General features: G+C 51.0%; 1 protein-coding gene across 1 annotated transcript in view; it reads right to left on the reverse strand.

The window, feature by feature from the left end:
- Positions 1 to 18,240, reverse strand: part of CYP27C1 (cytochrome P450 family 27 subfamily C member 1) — a 35,522-nt gene extending 17,282 nt beyond the window's left edge. The window contains exons 1-2 of the mRNA XM_075318761.1: positions 17,691 to 18,240; positions 141 to 331 (exon numbers count right to left, since the gene is read on the reverse strand). Coding sequence (XP_075174876.1) covers positions 141 to 331; positions 17,691 to 17,924 — 425 coding nt within the window. The 5' untranslated portion in view covers positions 17,925 to 18,240. The remainder of the gene's footprint in view (positions 1 to 140; positions 332 to 17,690) is intronic.
- Between the last annotated feature and the right edge of the window lie 6,650 nt (positions 18,241 to 24,890).

A 24,890-nucleotide genomic window follows, 5' to 3' on the forward strand; every position in this document is an offset into this window, starting at 1 on the left:
CATCCATACACACACACATACATACATACATACATATACACACACACACACACACACACACACACACACACATCCAGCCGGTATAACCTGGGTATCTGCGCTCGTTATCCATCACCTTGTAAAGGAGGGCTGCTACTCACGCAGATATGAGGCCGGTGGATCGTCCTCTCAGGTCGCGGTACTCCTGCCAGGACTCCATGTTGGCCCTCTGGGGGGCGCCTCTCTCGGCTCTTAGGACCTGAGCCACCATGTCTCTGTCCGCTATCGATACCACAAACTGAGGACCAAAGTGCGACTTGAAGATTCGGCCGTATTCTCGGATGTGCTTTTGCTGGAAGTGGAGGATGATGTGATGTAGAATTGGTCGGTGCCATTTGTAACATTCATTTCCAGCAGACATAAAATGGTCCCTTACGCCCCTTCTTATACGCAGATTGTAATCATCATCCATTAACCCCTCAACCCCCATCCTTATTATGTCATCAGAAAATACATTTCATATAGATAATTCTAAGTTACCAAAATGGGGAATATAATGCTTGGAGTGAGAGGTGTGATGCCCGGGCGAGGCTGCGGGTCAGCAGGGTGTCGCAGGTGCAGACTCCGGTCCCTGCAGGGAAGAGGATCAGCTGCAATCATCATTCATCGTTCACAGGATGAAATAGTGACATCAGTGGAAAACAAAGAATGACGTCACATCCCATGGGGTAAACGTGCGGAGCAGCAAAGGTGCCACCAAGCGGCTGTGCCGTGTCGCCCTGCAGTGCACACCCCGCTCCAACAGCCAAGATCAGAGAGAACTCCTATCCTGGATGTGTAACCTGCACGATGCAACAGATAAATGTCACTTTAGAGAGTGAGTGTGGCGCCTATTGTAAACCTAAGTCCACCGAGAGGGGTGCCGATCCGTTCCTCGGCAGCCAGGGTCCTAGCAATGGCGCCATATCTGCCAAATAAGCCCTTGCCACGGACAAAATACACCGCAACAAGGACGTATGCGAATATAAGAAGCAATCAATAACCGCATGCTCAACAAAAAAAAGAAACAATGCCAAAAAGAGGGAAGTGTTTAGTTCATTATACTCCCTAAAAAAGTCATTTAAAAAAAATCGTATGCACCAAAAAAAGGAAAAAAAAAAAAAAGGGTCAAATTCTCTATGCTTTATCCTGAAGTCCAAAATAATCCAAGTCTAATAACAGGGTTAATGTGCACAGATAGTAAACCTTCCCACTCAGTAATTTTCTGATTTCTTGCATTTTGGCAGGCTGCAGCTCACACCACTGTCCACCAGGAGGTGCCCTCGCTCCATGGTAGGATCCATTCTCCGTCTAGTTTGGATCCACAGGTGTAGTGTTCGGGTGAGTGTGAAGGACGAGGACATAGTAATAAATTGGGGAATCGCACACTCGCTGCTCTATGGTTTGTGGACTCGTTCTTTCCAAGATTGAGGTCCGCGCCGTCTCCTCAGACTTCAGCAGACGCAGAAACTGTAATTACAGGACTGCAAAAAGCTTAAAATTGCCAACCAAAAAAAAAAAGTTTTGCATTTCGGCCCAAGTACCCAAAGTTATAACCGTACTGTCACTTTAAATGGGCTACAAAGGTAATGTCTAAATAGGAAAAAGTAACCGGGTGGAATGTGAATTTTGAAAAAGTAACATTTTACCTAGAAAACGGTTTTGGCCGTCAGTGAATAGAATGATATGACTGCAGTGAGGAGGGGGATATGGCGGCAATGGGGGAACTGATGGCGGGGGGCATGGCAGCAATGGGCACAGCGATGGCGAGGGGTATGGCGGCAATGGGCACAGTGATGGCGGGGGGCATGGCAGCAATGGGCACAGTGATGGTGGGGGGTATGGCAGCAATGGACACAGTGATGGTGGGGGGTATGGCAGCAATAGGCACAGTGATGATGGGGGGTATGGCAGCAATGGGCACAGTGATGGGGGGGTATGGCGGCAATGGGCACAGTGATGGCGGGGGTATGGCGGCAATGGGCACAGTGATGGCGGGGGGTTTGGCGGCAATGGGCACAGTGATGGCGGGGGGTTTGGCGGCAATGGGCACAATGATGGCGGAGGGGTATGGCGGCAATGGGCACAGTGATGGCGGGGGTATGGCGGCAATGGGCACAGTGATGATGGGGTATGGCAGCAATGGGCACAGTGATGATGGGGGGTATGGCAGCAATGGGCACAGTGATGATGGGGGGTATGGCGGCAATGGGCACAGTGATGGTGGGGGGTTTGGCGGCAATGGGCACAGTGATGGCGGGGGTATGGCGGCAATGGGCACAGTGATGGCGGGGGTATGGCGGCAATGGGCACAGTGATGATGGGGGTATGGCAGCAATGGGCACAGTGATGATGGGGGTATGGCAGCAATGGGCACAGTGATGATGGGGGGTATGGCGGCAATGGGCACAGTGATGGCGGGGGTATGGCGGCAATGAGCACAGTGATGGTGGGGGGGTATGGCGCAATGGGCACAGAGATGGTGGGGGGGTATGGCGGCAATGGGCACAGTGATGGTGGGGGGAATATGGTGGCAATAGGCACAGTGATGGCGTGGGTATGGCGGCAATAGTCACAGTGATGGTGGGGGGTTTGGCGGCAATGGGCACAGTGATGGCGGGGGGATATGGCGGCAATAGTCACAGTGATGGTGGGGGGTTTGGCGGCAATGGGCACAGTGATGGCGGGGGGGTATGGCGGCAATGGGCACAGTGATGGCGGGGGTATGGCGGCAATGGGCACAGTGATGATGGGGGTATGGCAGCAATGGGCACAGTGATGATGGGGGGTATGGCAGCAATGGGCACAGTGATGATGGGGGGGTATGGCGGCAATGGGCACAGTGATGGCGGGGGTATGGCGGCAATGGGCACAGTGATGGTGGGGGGTATGGCGGCAATGGGCACAGTGATGGCGGGGGTATGGCGGCAATGGGCACAGTGATGGCGGGGGTATGGCGGCAATGGGCACAGTGATGATGGGGGTATGTCAGCAATGGGCACAGTGATGATGGGGGGTATGGCGGCAATGGGCACAGTGATGGCGGGGGTATGGCGGCAATGAGCACAGTGATGGGGGGGTATGGCGGCAATGGGCACAGAGATGGTGGGGGGGTATGGCGGCAATGGGCACAGTGATGGTGGGGGGAATATGGTGGCAATAGGCACAGTGATGGCGTGGGTATGGCGGCAATAGTCACAGTGATGGCGGGGGGGTATGGCGGCAATGGGCACAGTGATGGCGGGGGTATGGTGGCAATGGGCACAGTGATGTCGGGGGTATGGTGGCAATGAGCACAGTGATGGCGGCATCTCACATTTCATACAATAGGATAAGAGAGCGGACGTCATATTCGGGTGGAAGGATTTGTCCGTACAACTGAGGAATTTAATTTGTCCATTCTGTGCGGGGAATTGTGAGGATATTTCAGCAAGGCAGCTGTTTGGCTCCCGGCCCAGGAAACCGAACACTAAATGCGAAAGCGAAGAAATAAAGTCATTCCTGAATATTTCAGTCCCTTCCCTCGTATCCCAGCGGAAAACCGACAAATACCATCAGATATGAAGCTGCACGAGAAAAAACGGAGGACGATCGACTCCCGGAACCGCGACAAGACGCTCCACGTCTTAGAAGAAATCCCAAGAAACAAAGCAACACTCTGCAGCCCGTGACCCGGCTTTATGGCATCTGCGCCTTCTGCTATTCAACATCTCGGAGTTTTTATCCTTTTCTCATTTGTGCCTAATTAATCTTTTACTTTACACCTTTCTTAATGTTTTTTACACTCGTCATTGTCACCGCATTCTCGTTTTACAGATGATTGTGGCAGATTTGCCAATTGGGAAAAATTATCATTAGCGTCCTCCAGCCCGAGGTGGGTTTATGTACGCCTGGAATATTTGCTACATCTTAAAAGAAAATGCAACTTTCTTTTTTTTTTGTTGCAAAGTTGAGCGCAAAAAGATAGTGTTTTAATTTGTATTTAATAATATAAATGAAAATAAGCAGCTACGTAATAAATCTTATCAGATAAATCCTCCTCCTCCCGGACTGAACATCACTCACAAGTCATCCACAACCTCTGTATCCAGGGAGGTCACACTTCCCCATTACTGTGATAGGAGGCGACAGTTGGTGCTTTTAATATTCTATACAAAAGGGGAGGGGTCAGAGGCTGACAGGCATTGTGCTGCAAGGACTCCTTAAAGGAGTCGCACTTTAACTTTTTTCTTTACCATAGATTAAAACTGTAAAGGACTATTCCGATCGCCAAGATCTTCTCCCAATATATAATAGGTGTAATAATAATAATAATAATAATAATAATAATAATAATAATAATAGTAAATACCTCCAATTAGAAATGTAGCATTTCTCCGAGGGGCGGAAACTGAGAGCAAAAGGCCCCTGTACAAGAATTGTGTACGCCCCAGCACCCCCCACCCCCACCCGCTCTTTCTTAAAGGGTCTTCCATTTTTAGCTTTCTTGTGATCATCATCTTGCACTAGGAAGACAATAATAAAGTCAGTTATCGTACTCATTTTCATCTGGTCCAGTGAATCTCTCTGCTACCGCTCTCAGACATGACATAAGCACAGCGCACGCACCACACGAGCCCAGCGCACCCATCGCACGAGCCCAGCGCACGCAACGCACGAGCCCAGCGCACGAGCCCAGCGCACCCATCGCACGAGCCCATCGCACGAGCCCATCGCACCCATCGCACGAGCACAGCGCAATCACCACACGAACACAGCGCACATCACACGAGCACAGCATACACGCACCACACGAGCAAAGTGCACAGATTATAAACATCACACGATTACACCACTCACACAATCACAGAAGAGTAGGACATACAATGAACACATACATCAGACAAACCCATAAAGACACAGCATGTTCACAATTTTTGTATCACAACTGTATCATAAACATGTCAGTCACACAGCTAAGGACATTTATCACATGCAGATACCCACATCATATACACACATATACGGGCAGCAACACCCCAGATATACAGGCACATACCATATAAACACATTCTACATACATATATATATATATACACATACACACACACAGTTAGGTCCAGAAATATTTGGACAGTGACACAAGTTTTGTTATTTTACCTGTTTACAAAAATATGTTCAGAAATACAATTATATATATAATATGGGCTGAAAGTGCACACAACCCAGCTGCAATATGAGAGTTTTCACATCCAAATCGGAGAAAGGGTTTAGGAATCATAGCTCTGTAATGCATAGCCTCCTCTTTTTCAAGGGACCAAAAGTAATTGGACAAGGGACTCTAAAGGCTGCAATTAACTCTGAAGGCGTCTCCCTCGTTAACCTGTAATCAATGAAGTAGTTAAAAGGTCTGGGGTTGATTACAGGTGTGTGGTTTTGCATTTGGAAGCTGTTGCTGTGACCAGACAATATGCGGTCTAAGGAACTCTCAATTGAGGTGAAGCAGAACATCCTGAGGCTGAAAAAAAAAGAAAAAATCCATCAGAGAGATAGCAGACATGCTTGGAGTAGCAAAATCAACAGTCGGGTACATTCAGAGAAAAAAGGAATTGACTGGTGAGCTTGGGAACTCAAAAAGGCCTGGGCGTCCACGGATGACAACAGTGGTGGATGATCGCCGCATACTTTCTTTGGTGAAGAAGAACCCGTTCACAACATCAACTGAAGTCCAGAACACTCTCAGTGAAGTAGGTGTATCTGTCTCTAAGTCAACAGTAAAGAGAAGACTCCATGAAAGTAAATACAAAGGGTTCACATCTAGATGCAAACCATTCATCAATTCCAAAAATAGACAGGCCAGAGTTACATTTGCTGGAAAACACCTCATGAAGCCAGCTCAGTTCTGGAAAAGTATTCTATGGACAGATGAGACCAAGATCAACCTGTACCAGAATGATGGGAAGAAAAAAGTTTGGAGAAGAAAGGGAACGGCACATGATCCAAGGCACACCACATCCTCTGTAAAACATGGTGGAGGCAACGTGATGGCATGGGCATGCATGGCTTTCAATGGCACTGGGTCACTTGTGTTTATTGATGACATAACAGCAGACAAGAGTAGCCGGATGAATTCTGAAGTGTACCGGGATATACTTTCAGCCCAGAATCAGCCAAATGCCGCAAAGTTGATCGGACGGCGCTTCATAGTACAGATGGACAATGACCCCAAGCATACAGCCAAAGCTACCCAGGAGTTCATGAGTGCAAAAAAGTGGAACATTCTGCAATGGCCAAGTCAATAACCAGATCTTAACCCAATTGAGCATGCATTTCACTTGCTCAAATCCAGACTTAAGACGGAAAGACCCACAAACAAGCAAGACCTGAAGGCTGCGGCTGTAAAGGCCTGGCAAAGCATTAAGAAGGAGGAAACCCAGCGTTTGGTGATGTCCATGGTTTCCAGACTTAAGGCAGTGATTGCCTCCAAAGGATTCACAACAAAATATTGAAAATAAACATTTTTTTTTGGGTTTGGTTTATTTGTCCAATTACTTTTGACCTCCTAAAATGTGGAGTGTTTGTAAAGAAATGTGACAATTCCTACAATTTCTATCAGATATTTTTGTTCAAACCTTCAAATTAAACGTTACAATCTGCACTTGAATTCTGTTGTAGAGGTTTCATTTCAAATCCAATGTGGTGGCATGCAGAGCCCAACTCGCCAAAATTGTGTCACTGTCCAAAGATTTCTGGACCTAACACACACACATATACATACATATTATATATATATATATATATATATATATATATATATATATATATATATATATATATATATATATATATATATATATATATATATATATATATATATATATATATATATATATATATATATATATATATATATATATATATACATATATACATACATACATACACATACATATATACACACATACACACACAGTCATATGAAAAAGTCTGGGCACCCCTATTAATGTTAACCTTTTTTCTTTATAACAATTTGGGATTTTGCTATTTCAGTTTCATATATCTAATAACTGATGGACTCAGTAATATTTCTGGATTGAAATGAGGTTCATGGTACTAATAGAAAATGTGCAATCCGCATTTAAACAAAATTTGACCCGTGCAAAAGTATGGGCACCTCAACATAAAGGTGACATTAATATTTTGTAGATCCTCCTTTTGCAGAAATCACAGCCTCTAGTGGCTTCCTGTAGCTTTTAATGAGTTTCTGGATCCTGGATGAAGGTAGATTTGACCATTCCTGTTTACAAAACAATTCCAGTTCAGGTAAGTTTGATGGTCGCCGAGCATGGACAGCCGCTTCACATCATCCCACAGATGTTCAATGATATTCAGGTCTGGGGACTGGGATGGCCATTCCAGAACATTGTAATTGTTCCTCTGCATGAATGCCTGAGTAGATTTGGAGCGGTGTTTTGGATCATTGTCTTACTGAAATATCCATCCCCTGCGTAACTTCAACTTCGTCACTGATTCTTGCACATTATTGTCAAGAATCTGCTGATACTGAGTTGAATCCATGCGACCCTCAACTTTAACAAGATTCCCGGTGCCGGCATTGGCCACACAGCCCCAAAGCATGATGGAACCTCCACCAAATTTTACTGTGGGTAGCAAGTGCTTTTCTTAGAATGCCGTGTTTTTTTGCCTCCATGCATAACGCCTTTTTGTATGACCAAACAACTCAATCTTTGTTTCATCAGTCCACAGGACCTTCTTCCAAAATGTAACTGGCTTGTCCAAATGTGCTTTTGCATACCTCCGGCGACTCTGTTTGTGGCGGGCTTGCAGAAACAGCTTCTTTCGCATCACTCTCCCATACAGCTTCTCCTTGTGCAACGTGCGCTGTATTGTTGACCGATGCACATTGACACCATCTGCAGCAAGATGATGCTGCAGGTCTTTGGAGGTGGTCTGTGGATTGTCCTTGACTGTTCTCACCATTCTTCTTCTCTGCCTTTCTGATATTTTTCTTAGCCTGCCACTTCTGGGCTTAACAAGAACTGTACCTGTGTTCTTCCATTTCCCTTACTATGTTCCTCACAGTGGAAACTGACAGTTTAAATCTCTGAGACCAGTGGCGTAACTACCGCGGTCGCAGCGGTCGCCATCGCGACCGGGCCCGGGCGGTTTGGGGCCCGCGGGGACCCGGCAGAATCAGCAGCCAGCTCCTCTCAGTGAGAGAGAATCTGCGCTGATCTGTCAGTGCACGCGCCCACTATATGACCCGCTGCCGCCCCCGACACCGGGCCCTCCTGCCCGATGTCAGTGGCGGCACCGGGGCCCCCCTCCCCCGTCACCGCGCACAGTAATAACGAAGCATAGAGCGGCCGGCGCCACTCTGTATCATCATTCTCCCCCTGTGCCTGCGCGGTGACGTCACTCCTGTGCGACTGCTGTGCTGAGTGCACAGAGCGCAGGGAGGGAGGACGCCGACCGCAGCACCGGGAGAACGAGGAGAGGGGAGGACGAGCAGCAGTGGAAGGAGGAGAGCAGGGAGTACAGCAGCAGTGGAACAAGGAGACGTCAGGACAGAGCAGCAGTGGAACGAGGAGAGCGGTGAGTAGTTGATTATATATATATATATATATATATGTACACGGTGGTCAGAGGCCTGGAGTGGGGAGGCTGCATTATACTGTACATGGAGGCCTGGGGTGGGGAGGCTGCCTGATACTGTACATGGAGGCCTGGAGTGGGGAGGCTGCATTATACTGTACATGGAGGCCTGGGGTGGGAAGGCTGCCTGATACTGTACATGGAGGCCTGGGGTGGGGAGGCTGCCTGATACTGTACATGGAGGCCTGGGGTGGGGAGGCTGCATGATACTGTACATGGAGGCCTGGGGTGAGGAGGCTGCATGATACTGTACATGGAGGCCTGGGGTGGGGAGGCTGCATGATACTGTACATGGAGGCCTGGGGTGGGGAGGCTGCATGATACTGTACATGGAGGCCTGGGGTGGGGAGGCTGCATGATACTGTACATGGAGGCCTGGGGATCCGCTTATGTACTACCTTCTGTGGTTCCCTCAGCCGCCTCAACACTGCCCACCAGAGCACCATAGTCCTCCGAGTGCTGGAAGTCCATCCACTCCCTCCACGTGGCCCAAAATTTCTCATATGAGTTGTGTAATGATGAAGTTAGATCCTCCATATACATGAGGTCATTGACCTTATTGATCCATTGAACCAGCGAGGGGGGTGCCGTGCTCCTCCATCTCTCTGGATGCACACTCTCGCCGCCATGATGAGGAATTTCCTCAGAGATTTTTTGTATATTTTTTCAGAAGTCCCGCAGTGATGTAACAGGGCGGCAGCAGGTCCCAATTCCTCCTCTCCACCCGTCACCCGTGAAATGATATCAGACACTCCCCTCCAGAAGGGCCGGATCGCCTCACATTCCCAGAACACGTGTAGAATGTTGCCCTCTGCTGTGCCACACCGCCAGCACATGGGATCAACCGTTGGGAACATCGCATGTAACCTCGAAGGTACTCTGTACCATCTGGTTAGCAGCTTGTAGCTAGCCTCTTGAAACCTGGAGCTGATGGAGGATGTGTGCGCCAATCTGAAGACCCTTTCCCACTGTGTTGGTGTCAGCTGGATTCCCAGATCCCGTTCCCACTGTGAAGCAAAAGGGGGGATTTGTTGGTCCGGGGGCGAAGATAAGAGCGAATATACTGCCGAAAGAGAATGCCGTATCGTGCCTGGTCCCATACATATTTGTTCAAACTGTGTCTTGGGTCGCTGAAAGAGGGATCTGGCTGGAAGGCTACTGAAAAAGTGTGCCAGTTGCAAGCATCTCCAATGACCAAGTGAGCTACCCCCCTTTCTTTCTGATGACACTCAGCAGCCTCCATCCATAGATTCTGTCATTGCTTGATCTGTTTTACGATCCACATTGCGTGCAGCAGCCACCACAGCCTCCAGACACTGCTCCCAGAGGTGGACTGTTTTCCCTCCCTGTAGATCACACAATATATGAGGGACGACAGGTTCTCTATGGGGTTCAGATCAGGTGAACAAGGGGGCCATGTCATTATTTTTTCATCTTTTAGACCTTTACTGGCCAGCCATGCTGTGGAGTAGTTGGATGCATGTGATGGAGCATTGTCCTGCATGAAAATCATGTTTTTCTTGAACGATAGCGACTTCTTCCTGTTCCACTGCTTGAAGAAGTTGTCTTCCAGAAACTGGCAGTAGGTCTGGGAGTTGAGCTTCTCTCCATCCTCAACCCGAAAAGGTCCCAAAAGTTGATCTTTGCTGATCCCAGCCCATACCAGTGCCCACCTCCACCTTGCTGGCGTCTGAGTCGGAGTGGAGCTCTCTGCCCTTTACTGATCCAGCCTCTGGCCCATCCATCTGCCCATGAAGAGTCACTCTCATTTCATCAGTCCATAAAACCTGTGAACAATCAGTCTTAGGCTATGTGTCCACGGTAGAATGTACCTGCGGATCTGCATGAAAATCCGCGACTTTTCGCGGCAAATCCGCACCCGCGGATTTGCCGCGGATTTTTTTTTTTTTTTTTTTCCCCATTTCTATACCCAAAATCCGCACCACATCTGCAACAAACAATTGACATGCTGCAGATTTTTCCGGATCAAAATCCGCGGCAAATCCGCAGCGGAAAAATCCGCAGCATGGACACAGCATTTCCAAAATGCCATTGAAATGGCTTGGAAGTGCCGCTGCTGCAGATTTTCGGGAAATCCGCGGCAAATCCGCGGCAAAATCCGCGGTAAATCCACAGCGTGGGCACATAGCCTTAGGCTGTGTCCGCACTTTGCGTCGTCCTACTTGCAGTTCAAAACGCACCCTCTGGCAGTAATTGATTTTGCCAAAGTTGCTTTTGACCACAAAATAGCACTAAAAATGCATGCGTATTTACCGCGTTTTAGCTGGGGGGTTTTTTGCGCTTTTTACATGCTTTTCATATGTTCAAAACGCATCTTTCCAAACGCAAAGACACTGCTAAATAAAGTTTAAAACAATCAAACACAATGAAAAAAAGGGGGGGGGGGGAGGAATACCTATATAAATATTGAAATGATAAAGAAAATAGTTATATTTCATAGAATTATAGCGGTTTTATACTATTTAGTGGTAAAATAGCATTCAATTTATATTTTTCATTCATTTAATTGTCGGACTATGTGTGTGTGTAAAGGGACATATTATTCCATTATTTTGAAGTCAGAAAAACATGCGTTTATGTAGTCCAAAACGCATGTTTTCAGCATCAAAAAAGCAGGTTAAACGCTGGAATTTTGATGTTTCTTGCTTTTTGCAACTTCTCATTGACTTCAATGTAAGCAAGACGCAGCCCCAATGGCAAAAACAATTGACTGCTGCTTCTTTGAACGCATGGTTTTTGCCACAAATTATGCAAATTAAATGCTGCGTTTGGAAACGCAAAGTGCAGACAAGAAATCCCCATTTTCCATAGACTTTGCTGGAAAATCAAAAAGCATGCATTTTGGTATGAAAACGCTGCAGTTCAAAACAGACCTAAAAAGCACCTGAAACGCAAAGTGCGGACACAGCCTTAAGATATTTCTCGGCCCAGTGACGTTTCATCTTCTGTTTCTTGGTCAGAGGTGGTGGTTTTCAGCCTTCCTTACCTTGGCCATGTCCCTGAGTATGGCACACCTTGTGCTTTTTGATACTCCAGTAACGTTGCAGCTCTGAAATATGGTCAAACTGGTGGCAAATGGCATCTTGGCAGCTTCACGCTTGATTTTCCTCAATTCATGGGCAGTTATTTTGCACCTTTTTTGCCCAGCGCTTCTTGCGACCCTGTTGGCTATTTGCCATGAAACGCTTGATTGTTCGGTGATCACACTTCAAAAGTTTGGCAATTTCAAGACTGCTGCGTCCCTCTGCAAGACATCTCACAATATGGACTTTTCAGAGCTGGTCCAATCTCTCTTCTGACCCATTTTGCCAAAGGAAAAGAAGTTGCCTAATAATGAAGCCCCCCTTATATAGGGTGTTGATGTCATTACACCGCACCCCCCCTCATTACAGAGAGGCACATCACCTGAGTTACTTCATTGGTAGCTGGCTCCCAGCCTATACAGCTTGGAGTAGGACGACATGTATAAAAAGCATCATGTGATCACAATACTCATTTACCTAATAATTCTGCACACAGTGTATATGCACAGGCACATACACATATACGAGGAACATACACAGGCACATATACTATATATACACACAGACACAAAACCAAATATATACAGTACAAATAGCATAGGTTATATGTAGAAACAATAAGATCCAACAAATACTCACTTATGTTTCTTCATAAGTTGCTGATGGAGTTTTCCTTTCGCTTCTTTTCCTGTTGTCCCCTCAGCTCTGACCTCCAGCCGTCCCCTCAGCTCTGACCTCCAGCCTCCTGCCGTCCCCTCTGCTCTGACCTCCAGCCTCCTGCCGTCCCCTCTGCTCTGACCTCCAGCCTCCTGCCGTCCCCTCTGCTTCTGACATCCAGCCGTCCCCTCAGCTCTGACCTCCAGCCTCCTGCCGTCCCCTCTGCTCTGACCTCCAGCCTCCTGCCGTCCCCTCTGCTCTGACCTCCAGCCTCCTGCCGTCCCCTCTGCTCTGACCTCCAGCCTCCTGCCGTCCCCTCTGCTCTGACCTCCAGTCTCCTGCCGTCCCCTCTGCTCTGACCTCCAGCCTCCTGCCGTCCCCTCTGCTCTGACCTCCAGCCGTCCCCTCTGCTCTGACCTCCAGCCTCCTGCCGTCCCCTCTGCTCTGACCTCCAGCCGTCCCCTCTGCTCTGACCTCCAGCCTCCTGCCGTCCCCTCTGCTCTGACCTCCAGCCGTCCCCTCTGCTCTGACCTCCAGCCTCCTGCCGTCCCCTCTGCTCTGACCTCCAGCCGTCCCCTCTGCTCTGACCTCCAGCCTCCTGCCGTCCCCTCTGCTCTGACCTCCAGCCTCCTGCCGTCCCCTCTGCTCTGACCTCCAGCCTCCTGCCGACCCCTCTGCTCTGACCTCCAGCCTCCTGCCGACCCCTCTGCTCTGACCTCCAGCCGTCCCCTCAGCTCTGACCTCCAGCCTCCTGCCGTCCCCTCTGCTCTGACCTCCAGCCTCCTGCCGTCCCCTCTGCTCTGACCTCCAGCCGTCCCCTCTGCTCTGACCTCCAGCCTCCTGCCGTCCCCTCTGCTCTGATCTCCAGCCTCCTGCCGTCCCCTCTGCTCTGACCTCCAGCCGTCCCCTCTGCTCTGACCTCCAGCCGTCCCCTCTGCTCTGACCTCCAGCCGTCCCCTCTGCTCTGACCTCCAGCCGTCCCCTCTGCTCTGACCTCCTGCCGTCCCCTCTGCTCTGACCTCCAGCCTCCTGCCGTCCCCTCTGCTCTGACCTCCAGCCTCCTGCCGTCCCCTCTGCTCTGACCTCCAGCCTCCTGCCGTCCCCTCTGCTCTGACCTCCAGCCTCCTGCCGTCCCCTCTGCTCTGACCTCCAGCCGTCCCCTCTGCTCTGACCTCCAGCCGTCCCCTCTGCTCTGACCTCCAGCCGTCCCCTCTGCTCTGACCTCCAGCCGTCCCCTCTGCTCTGACCTCCAGCCGTCCCCTCTGCTCTGACCTCCAGCCGTCCCCTCTGCTCTGACCTCCAGCCGTCCCCTCTGCTCTGACCTCCAGCCTCCTGCCGTCCCCTCTGCTCTGACCTCCAGCCGTCCCCTCTGCTCTGACCTCCAGCCTCCTGCCGTCCCCTCTGCTCTGACCTCCAGCCTCCTGCCGTCCCCTCTGCTCTGACCTCCAGCCTCCTGCCGTCCCCTCTGCTCTGACCTCCAGCCTCCTGCCGTCCCCTCTGCTCTGACCTCCAGCCGTCCCCTCTGCTCTGACCTCCAGCCGTCCCCTCTGCTCTGACCTCCAGCCGTCCCCTCTGCTCTGACCTCCAGCCGTCCCCTCTGCTCTGACCTCCAGCCGTCCCCTCTGCTCTGACCTCCAGCCGTCCCCTCTGCTCTGACCTCCAGCCTCCTGCCGTCCCCTCTGCTCTGACCTCCAGCCGTCCCCTCTGCTCTGACCTCCAGCCGTCCCCTCTGCTCTGACCTCCAGCCGTCCCCTCTGCTCTGACCTCCAGCCGTCCCCTCTGCTCTGACCTCCAGCCGTCCCCTCTGCTCTGACCTCCAGCCGTCCCCTCTGCTCTGACCTCCAGCCGTCTCCTCTGCTCTGACCTCCAGCCGTCCCCTCTGCTCTGACCTCCAGCCGTCCCCTCTGCTCTGACCTCCAGCCGTCCCCTCTGCTCTGACCTCCAGCCGTCCCCTCTGCTCTGACCTCCAGCCGTCCCCTCTGCTCTGACCTCCAGCCGTCCCCTCTGCTCTGACCTCCAGCCGTCCCCTCTGCTCTGACCTCCAGCCGTCCCCTCTGCTCTGACCTCCAGCCGTCCCCTCTGCTCTGACCTCCATTTCCTGCATCATTGGCTACGGCCTCCATCCCCTCTTGAGCGGTGAGTCCCGGCTATCTTTTGCCCCTCTTACTGGTACTGGGGTCCATAGGGATAAACCAGTTTCTTGGTGAGCCAGTCAGAACCCAGCAATATACAATATTTATTAGAGTTCATGGCTCTCTTCTAGTTGTGGGGAACCTGCCCTCTGGGTCCCAATGCGGCTGCACCAGCTGTATGTCCGTCACAGAGTTGTCCTGATATAGTCATGTCTCTTACCTCATTTGCAGGGCATTGCAGCTTAGGTATCCACAGTTACAGCCCAAATAGTGACAGTTACTTGCTCTTGGTCGTAACCATGGATACCTCGGCTACTGCAATGCCCTGCACATGAGGTAACAGAAATGGCTATATCCGAACTATACTACATTTCTAATTGGAGGTATTTGCTAATATCGTTATTACACCTACTACATATTGGGAGAGGATCCTGGAGATGGAAATACGCCTTTAACTGTTGTTTCAGCGGAATGTCCGCGTCTTACCTGGCTCCTCCCCCTTCATTGAGTTTTATGAGCACCAACTGTCATTTCTCTTCTCAATAATGGGAAAATCTGGACATAATACAACGTTGCTTATTTTCTCGTATATTACTGAATTATAAAATAAAAATTAAAATGGCAGCCACTGTTTAGGGACAAAAGCATTTATTTTGTTCAACGTTTCATGAATCGACATGCGCTTATAGAGAAGAATTTGGTGCAATGAACATCAACAAACACCACGAAAAGTGACAAATGCAAAAGACGCCTCAGTCTCTGCGCGCCTCGATTGTTGTCAGAGAATAGAAACCTTGTCTCCATTCAGAGGTTGGAGACGACCGGACGCAGCGCGGAGGGATCTTACAAATGGCTGAAATCTGCTCCATTCCCTGCGTCAAACAGCAAATGTATCTGATTGTAACAAACTAAGGACAAGAAAGAGCTTTACGCTGCTGATGTGGATATTTCCCACACAGTCTGGATACAATAGTACCAAACCCACAGCTATGAGAAATATCAGGCCACATTGTCACAGCAACCACCACACCCATCATCCTGCTGTCATCAGGGATAACTCCAGACAGGGCAGTGCTGACTGCAGGTACAGACAGGAGCAGCGATCAGAGAGCAGCGATCAGATTACTGCAGCCGGAGACAAATACCCAGCACCTGTCCATGGAGAGAACAAAGCACAAGAGCAGCAGTCACCTGCGAGACCGCCAGAGAGGGTGCCCTGCTGAGCCGCGTATCCAAGCTGGTCACATCATGTATCTCAGCCTGTCAATCATGTATTTATACATTTACATGGATCTCTGCCCATGGATGCCACCCTATGGCCCAAGCATTTCAGTCGACTGACACTATCCTCCGTGCCAGACAAGTGAGGCTACAGGTGCCTATCTCAGCCAGCAGACGCCCCCGGGTAGCTCGGCCCGCAGACGCCTCCGCCCCCGGGTAGCTCGGCCCGCAGACGCCTCTGCCCCCGGGTAGCTCGGCCCGCAGACGCCTCCGCCCCCGGGTAGCTCGGCCCGCAGACGCCTCCGCCCCCCGGGTAGCTCGGCCCGCAGACGCCTCCGCCCCCCGGGTAGCTCGGCCCGCAGACGCCACCGCCCCCGGGTAGCTCGGCCCGCAGACGCCACCGCCCCCGGGTAGCTCGGCCCGCAGACGCCACCGCCCCCGGGTAGCTCGGCCCGCAGACGCCACCGCCCCCGGGTAGCTCGGCCCGCAGACGCCACCGCCCCCGGGTAGCTCGGCCCGCAGACGCCACCGCCCCCGGGTAGCTCGGCCCGCAGACGCCACCGCCCCCGGGTAGCTCGGTCCGCAGACGCCTCCGCCCCCGGGTAGCTCGGTCCGCAGACGCCTCCGCCCCCGGGTAGCTCGGCCCGCAGACGCCTCCGCCCCCGGGTAGCTCGGCCCGCAGACGCCACCGCCCCGGGTAGCCCGGCCCGCAGACGCCACCGCCCCCGGGTAGCTCGGCCCGCAGACGCCACCAGGTACCTCAGCCAGCAGACGCCTCCGCCCCCGGGTAGCTCAGCCCGCAGACGCCTCCGCCCGCGGATAGCTCAGCCCGCAGACGCCTCCGCCCCCGGGTAGCTCAGCCCGCAGACGCCTCCGCCCGCGGATAGCTCAGCCCGCAGACGCCACCGCCCCCGGGTAGCTCAGCCCGCAGACGCCTCCGCCCCCGGGTAGCTCAGCCCGCAGACGCCTCCGCCCGCGGATAGCTCAGCCCGCAGACGCCACCGCCCCCGGGTAGCTCGGCCCGCAGACGCCCCCGGGTACCTCAGCCAGCAGACTCCTCCGCCCGCGGGTAGCTCAGCCAGCAGACGCCTCCGCCCCCGGGTAGCTCAGCCAGCAGACGCCTCCGCCCCCGGGTAGCTCAGCCCGCAGACGCCTCCGCCCCCGGGTAGCTCAGCCCGCAGACGCCTCCGCCCCCGGGTAGCTCAGCCCGCAGACGCCTCCGCCCCCGGGTAGCTCAGCCCGCAGACGCCTCCTGCCTATATAGTATCCCATCGGATATGGGATCAATTATAAAATAATATATGGTAATTAATTATGTGGGTATTCGATATGGTCTCAATGTATGTATGCCTCCGCCCGCGGGTAGCTCAGCCCGCAGGTACCACCGTCCCACGTATCACTGGCTGCAGACGCCAGTTTCCTGGGTATCTCAGCCCTCAGGCACCACCGTCCCACGTATCACTGGCTGCAGACGCCAGTTTCCTGGGTATCTCAGCCCTCAGGCACCACCGTCCTAGGTATCTCAGCTGCAGATGTGAAGCAGCTCTGCAGATACAATGTGTCACTCTCTGTATATAAACACTCAGCGGCCACGCCCACCTCCATTACTCGGCACATGAGTGGGCGGGGCTTGCTGACAGCAGCTACTGAGGCCACGCCCCCAGTTGTATAACTGCAGATCAGAACACGTGGAGCAAGAGAGCACAGAGTTAATTGCTGCCTCCATACAAGTGTTAACCCCTGCAGCTCCGGAAAGCCCCAGCAGGCAACATGTAAACATTAACCCCTGCAGCACTGACACCTAATGATGCCCCCCACACCCTCCCCCAGGACAGAAATCCTGCACTGCAGACCACCAGATAGAAACACTGACCCCCAAAACCAGTGCACAACCTGCAGTACCCCAATATGCGGAGTCATCACTCCACGAGACCCCAGCGGCCAGCGCAGGAGCCCCCATTACCTGGATCTCGTGGATGCGGCTGAACCCGTCTCTCCAGAAGAACTCCAGCAGGTTGGTGAAGGTGCGGGGTCCCGGCATCTCCTTCAGGCTTCTCCCCAGCGCCGGGCTCAGCCCAGCCTCCTCCCTGACAGCCGGCCCCGCAGCCCGGAGCCCGGGGGTCCTGTGCACCCCCCTCCTGCAGAGCCCCCGAGCCTCCATCTGCAGCCGCTGCCTCCCCCCCAGCACAGCCGCCATCCTCTGCTCTGCCCGCTCCTCTGCCCAGTCCGGTCCCCTGCCTCCTGCTCTGCACAGTCCAGTGTTCTATCCTCTGCTCTGCACTCTGACCACTGCTCTGCACTATCCTCTGCCCTATCCCCCGCTCTGCTCTGTTCTGCACTATCCTCTGCTCTGCTCTGCCCTGTACTCTGTTCTGCACTATCCTCTGCTCTGCTCTGCCCTCTGTTCTGCCCTATCCTCTGCTCTGTTCTGCCCTATCCTCTGCTCTGTTCTGCCCTATCCCCCGCTCTGCTCTGCCCTGTACTCTGCTCTGCCCTATCCTCTGCTCTGCCCGCTGCTCTGCTGCAGACTGCCCGGGCATCAGCTTACACCATTATTAAAGCCTCCCTCCCCCCCATCCCAGGAGGAAGGGGGTGGTCACAGAGCTGCAGTCAATGGCTTCTTCATACAAGTTTCACCCGCACAGGGGGGACCCCTCTGCCCAGGACCCCCAGCATTAACCCCTCCAGAGCATCCACACAACTTTTCCCTTCTCCCTCACCGTGATTTCTGGCATTAACCCTTTGAAGCTCAGAGCTTTCTCCTCCATCCCTATGTTTTTGTTTTATTATTTGTTACATTTATTTTTGTTTTCTTTCTTCTTATAAAAGAAACTAATGCCCTGAACATATCGTGATTTCATACAATGTATCCTGACATATTCCAGCCAGCCGCCCAAGGCGCCCATTGACTCCTATTATAGAGTAACAGAATAAACCAGCACAGTCTATGGGAGCATCACTGACGATCTCCGGTGCTGAGAGGCGCGACCGACCGACAAATATCCACCAGTCTACCCTGTTTCCGTGAAAATAAGACCTACCCTAAAAATATGCCCTAGCAGGATTTTGGGGGCTTTTTTGAGTGTGCTTAATATATAAGCCTACTCCAAAAATAAGCCCTAGTTATGGTTCTATAAGGACGTGTCCAAGCAGCTACAAAAGTTAAAGTATACAGCAGGACTCTTCATCAAAGAGAGAAGACACCCCCAAAAAGAAAGCAGACACCCCCAAAAAGAAAGCAGACACCCAGAATTGGAGTCAGAGGCGGCTGATTCTTTTGGAGATGATTAATGAATTGGGAGCATCTATAGGAAGTGTCTGCGCCTCCATGCGCCTCCGCACAAATCTTACGCCAGTCAGTGAGTGGATTAAGTTTTCTGGCATAAGGTACGCCGCACGCTCGTCATGAATTAGTCAAGTTAAGGCAACACACCCCAGTTCTGCCTCCGGCCCACCACAAATCTGGTGGTGCTAAGCGAAACTGGTGTAAAAATGCTAAAAGTCACAAAACTTTGCAAGTTATCAGTGTTTTACTGCAGGTTTCTGTAAAAACACTTTTAAAAATTGTAGCCATTGGCTATGTGCCCACGGGAGATCGCACCTGCGGATGTATCCGCAGTATGGCCGCAGGTTTCCCGCAGCTGCCCGCCAGCATCCGCAGCTATTTTTAGCTGTGGTAGTACAGCGGAATAGCTGCGGTAAACCTGCGGATATTCATGCGATTTACCTGTGACGTCCCGGCCTCTATCTCCATAGTGGAAAGCCGGGATTTCCACAGGTAATTCCGCAGGAATAATTGACATGCAGTTATGTGCGGCTGCAGGACATCAGCAGCATATTCCGCAGCCGCACATTCCGCAGCATGGACACACACTCCTCATGTCCCAAAGGATAACATGGGGAGTGTCTGTACTTGCTAAAACCTGCGGATTTCTGGAAAATCCAGATAAATCAGCAGGTTTTCCGTGGCAAAATCCACAGGTACAGAGTCCTGTGGGCACATAGCCTTAGGCCGGTTTCACACTTGCATTGAACGGCATCCGTTTCTATCCCCCGCCTTGAATTACGGTAACCGTTGCAGGAAACCGTTTTATTCCTCATAGACTTCAATTAGCTACCGATAGCAGCGAATGGCCTTGCGTTGCATCCGTCAGACGACGCTGCGTTGCATCCGCCTGGCGGATGGAACGCTGCATGTAGAGTTTTCTGCGCTCAGCGGAGTGTCAAAAACACGCAACCTGCAGGATTTCGTTGGCGTCCGTTGTTTTTATAATGGATGCCTATGGTGGCGGATTCTGTTAACGCAACAGTCTTTACACAACTGCACATGCCCAGATGTGTAAAGTCAAGAAAAAAAAAACTATAACGGATTGCGTTATTTTATACGATCCGTTGCATCCGTTCTGCCACTATATGCAACGCATCCGTCACACAACGCAATGCAACGGAGGCTGTTCAACGCAAGTGTCAAAGCGCCCTTACTCATTACTTAAGAAATTGATTCAATATCAATTCTGTAAGTGACAGGAATATGTGACCCCCCAGGATTAATAGATCTTTTGTAGGTTACATTGAAATCACCAGACTCTAATCAATGGGATGACCATCAGCTATGAGTGGGCGGCCTGTGTTATTTAAAGAACATGGATCTGTTAAAGTCTGATCTTCATCACACCTTGTGTAGATTCATCATGGCACAAACAAGAGATTACTGTGGATGTCAGAAGAAGCGTTGTCAATGTTCATAATGCTGGAAAAGGTTAGAAAACCATCTATAAAGAGTTTGGACTCCAACAATTGACAGTCAGTAAGAATGTGTATAAATGGAGGAAATTCAAGCCCATTATGCCCCCTCCAGAAGAAGCTGTGGTGAAACGCTTTTCAGGCGTAATATTATATACACTATGTACACTATATAAACTATATACCATGCACCATGGACACTGCAGACCTAAACAATCTAATCGGTATTATGCATTTGTAATGTTTAGTTTATTGATCTATATTTTCATCATTAATTTTACAGGCATCTCTGTGTCAGAGTATTTATTTATTATTTAACAAGATGCACATTTTCCTTATTTGTGAATGCTTTCATCTGTGTATGATCACCATGATCTGTTACTGCCTCTCCAGTCATCCTTTTTAGTGACTTTGCAGTTATGGATTTATTATACTCTTTCTTGATTGTCATTTCCACATAAGGTGCTTGGATTTACCTTTTTGGAACTTTTAAGACACTGAACTTTCCTCCCACATCTCATCTAACTCACGCTTAGGCAAACTACAATCCAGCTGCTTCCATCCACACCACTGGACTGACAAATGCGAAAGCTAAGCTCCTCTGTCCTTACATTACTCTGTGCTCCTCCTCCTGGACCTGTCCTCTGCCTTCTACATTACTCTGGGCTCCTCCTCCTAGACCTGTCCTCTGCCTTCTACATTACTCTGGGCTCCTCCTCCTGGACCTGTCCTCTGCCTTCTACATTACTCTGTGCTCCTCCTTCTAGACCTGTCCTCTGCCTTCTACATTACTCTGTGCTCCTCCTTCTAGACCTGTCCTCTGCCTTCTACATTACTCTGTGCTCCTCCTTCTAGACCTGTCCTCTGCCTTCTACATTACTCTGGGCTCCTCCTCCTAGACCTGTCCTCTGCCTTCTACATTACTCTGTGCTCCTCCTTCTAGACCTGTCCTCTGTCTTCTACATTACTCTGGGCTCCTCCTCCTAGACCTGTCCACTGCCTTCTACATTACTCTGTGCTCCTCCTCCTAGACCTGTCCTCTGCCTTCTACATTACTCTGTGCTCCTCCTCCTAGACCTGTCCTCTCCCTTCTATATTACTCTGTGTTCCTCCTCCTAGACCTGTCCTCTGCCTTCTACATTACTCTGTGCTCCTCCTCCTAGACCTGTCCTCTGCCTTCTACTTTACTCTGTGCTACTCCTCCTAGACCTGTCCTCTGCCTTCTACATTACTCTGGGCTCCTCCTCCTAGACCTGTCCTCTGCCTTCTACATTACTCTGGGCTCCTCCTCCTAGACCTGTCCTCTGCCTTCTACATTACTCTGTGCTCCTCCTCCTAGACCTGTCCTCTGCCTTCTACATTACTCTGTGCTCCTCCTCCTGGACCTATCCTCTGCCTTCTACATTACTCTGGGCTCCTCCTCCTAGACCTGTCCTCTGCCTTCTACATTACTGTTATCCTCCTCCTAGACCTGTCCTCTGCCTTCTACATTACTGTTATCCTCCTTCTAGACCTGTCCTCTGCCTTCTACATTACTCTGTTATCCTCCTTCTAGACCTGTCCTCTGCCTTCTACATTACTCTGTTATCCTCCTTCTAGACCTGTCCTCTGCCTTCTACATTACTCTGTGCTCCTCCTTCTAGACCTGTCCTCTGCCTTCTACATTACTCTGTGCTCCTCCTTCTAGACCTGTCCTCTGCCTTCTACATTACTCTGTTATCTCCTTCTAGACCTGTCCTCTGCCTTCTACATTACTCTGGGCTCCTCCTCCTAGACCTGTCCTCTGCCTTCTACATTACTGTTATCCTCCTTCTAGACCTGTCCTCTGCCTTCTACATTACTCTGGGCTCCTCCCCCTAGACCTGTCCTCTGCCTTCTACATTACTGTTATCCTCCTTCTAGGCCTGTCCTCTGCCTTCTACATTACTGTTATCCTCCTTCTAGGCCTGTCCTCTGCCTTCTACATTACTCTGTGCTCCGACTCCTAGACCTGTCCTCTGCCTTCTACATTACTGTTATCCTCCTTCTAGACCTGTCCTCTGCCTTCTACATTACTCTGGGCTCCTCCTCCTAGACCTGTTCTCTGCCTTCTACATTACTCTGTCCTCCTCCTTCTAGACCTGTCCTCTTCCTTCTACATTACTCTGTCCTCCTCCTTCTAGACCTGTCCTCTTCCTTCTACATTACTCTGTGCTCCTCCTCCTAGACCTGTCCTCTGCCTTCTACGTTACTCTATGCTCCTCCTTCTAGACCTGTCCTCTACCTTCTACATTACTCTATGCTCCTCCTTCTAGACCTGTCCTCTGCCTTCTACATTACTCTGGGCTCCTCCTCCTAGATCTGTCCTCTGCCTTCTACATTACTCTGGGCTCTTCCTCCAAGACCTGTCCTCTGCCTTCTACATGACTCTGTACTCCCTCCTCCTGGACCTGTCCTCTGCCTTCTACATTACTCTGTGCTCCTCCTGCTAGACCTGTCCTCTGCCTTCTACATTACTCTGTACTCCCTCCTCCTAGACCTGTCTTCTGCCTTCTACATTACTCTGTGCTCCTCCTCCTAGACCTGTCCTCTGCCTTCTACATTACTCTGTGCTCCTCCTCCTAGACCTGTTCTCTGCCTTCTACATTACTCTGTACTCCCTCCTCCTAGACCTGTCTTCTGCCTTCTACATTACTCTGTGCTCCTCCTTCTAGACCTGTCCTCTGCCTTCTACATTACTCTGTGCTCCTCCTCCTAGACCTGTCCTCTGCCTTCTACATTACTCTGTGCTCCTCCTTCTAGACCTGTCCTCTGCCTTCTACATTACTCTGGGCTCCTCCTCCTAGACCTGTCCTCTGCCTTCTACATTACTCTGTGCTCCTCCTTCTAGACCTGTCCTCTGTCTTCTACATTACTCTGGGCTCCTCCTCCTAGACCTGTCCTCTGCCTTCTACATTACTCTGTGCTACTCCTCCTAGACCTGTCCTCTGCCTTCTACATTACTCTGTGCTCCTCCTCCTAGACCTGTCCTCTGCCTTCTACATTACTCTGGGCTCCTCCTCCTAGACCTGTCCTCTGCCTTCTACATTACTCTGTGCTCCTCCTCCTAGACATGTCCTCTGGCTTCTACATTACTCTGTGCTCCTCCTCCTGGACCTATCCTCTGCCTTCTACATTACTCTGGGCTCCTCCTCCTAGACCTGTCCTCTGCCTTCTACATTACTGTTATCCTCCTTCTAGACCTGTCCTCTGCCTTCTACATTACTGTTATCCTCCTTCTAGACCTGTCCTCTGCCTTCTACATTACTGTTATCCTCCTTCTAGACCTGTCCTCTGCCTTCTACATTACTCTGTGCTCCTCCTTCTAGACCTGTCCTCTGCCTTCTACATTACTCTGTTATCTCCTTCTAGACCTGTCCTCTGCCTTCTACATTACTCTGTTATCTCCTTCTAGACCTGTCCTCTGCCTTCTACATTACTCTGTTATCTCCTTCTAGACCTGTTCTCTGCCTTCTACATTACTCTGGGCTCCTCCTCCTAGACCTGTCCTCTGCCTTCTACATTACTATTATCCTCCTTCTAGACCTGTCCTCTGCCTTCTACATTACTCTGGGCTCCTCCCCCTAGACCTGTCCTCTGCCTTCTACATTACTGTTATCCTCCTTCTAGGCCTGTCCTCTGCCTTCTACATTACTGTTATCCTCCTTCTAGGCCTGTCCTCTGCCTTCTACATTACTCTGTGCTCCTCCTCCTAGACCTGTCCTCTGCCTTCTACATTACTGTTATCCTCCTTCTAGACCTGTCCTCTGCCTTCTACATTACTCTGGGCTCCTCCTCCTAGACCTGTTCTCTGCCTTCTACATTACTCTGTCCTCCTCCTTCTAGACCTGTCCTCTACCTTCTACATTACTCTATGCTCCTCCTTCTAGACCTGTCCTCTGCCTTCTACATTACTCTGGGCTCCTCCTCCTAGACCTGTCCTCTGCCTTCTACATTACTGTTATCCTCCTTCTAGACCTGTCCTCTGCCTTCTACATTACTCTGTGCTCCTCCTCCTAGACCTGTCCTCTGCCTTCTACATTACTCTATGCTCCTCCTTCTAGACCTGTCCTCTACCTTCTACATTACTCTATGCTCCTCCTTCTAGACCTGTCCTCTGCCTTCTACATTACTCTGGGCTCCTCCTCCTAGATCTGTCCTCTGCCTTCTACATTACTCTGGGCTCCTCCTCCAAGACCTGTCCTCTGCCTTCTACATGACTCTGTACTCCCTCCTCCTGGACCTGTCCTCTGCCTTCTACATTACTCTGTGCTCCTCCTCCTAGACCTGTCTTCTGCCTTCTACATTACTCTGTGCTCCTCCTCCTAGACCTGTCCTCTGCCTTCTACATTACTCTGTGCTCCTCCTCCTAGACCTGTCCTCTGCCTTCTACATTACTCTG

Source organism: Anomaloglossus baeobatrachus, chromosome 7 (assembly GCF_048569485.1).
Source record: "Anomaloglossus baeobatrachus isolate aAnoBae1 chromosome 7, aAnoBae1.hap1, whole genome shotgun sequence".
Lineage (NCBI taxonomy): Eukaryota > Metazoa > Chordata > Amphibia > Anura > Aromobatidae > Anomaloglossus > Anomaloglossus baeobatrachus.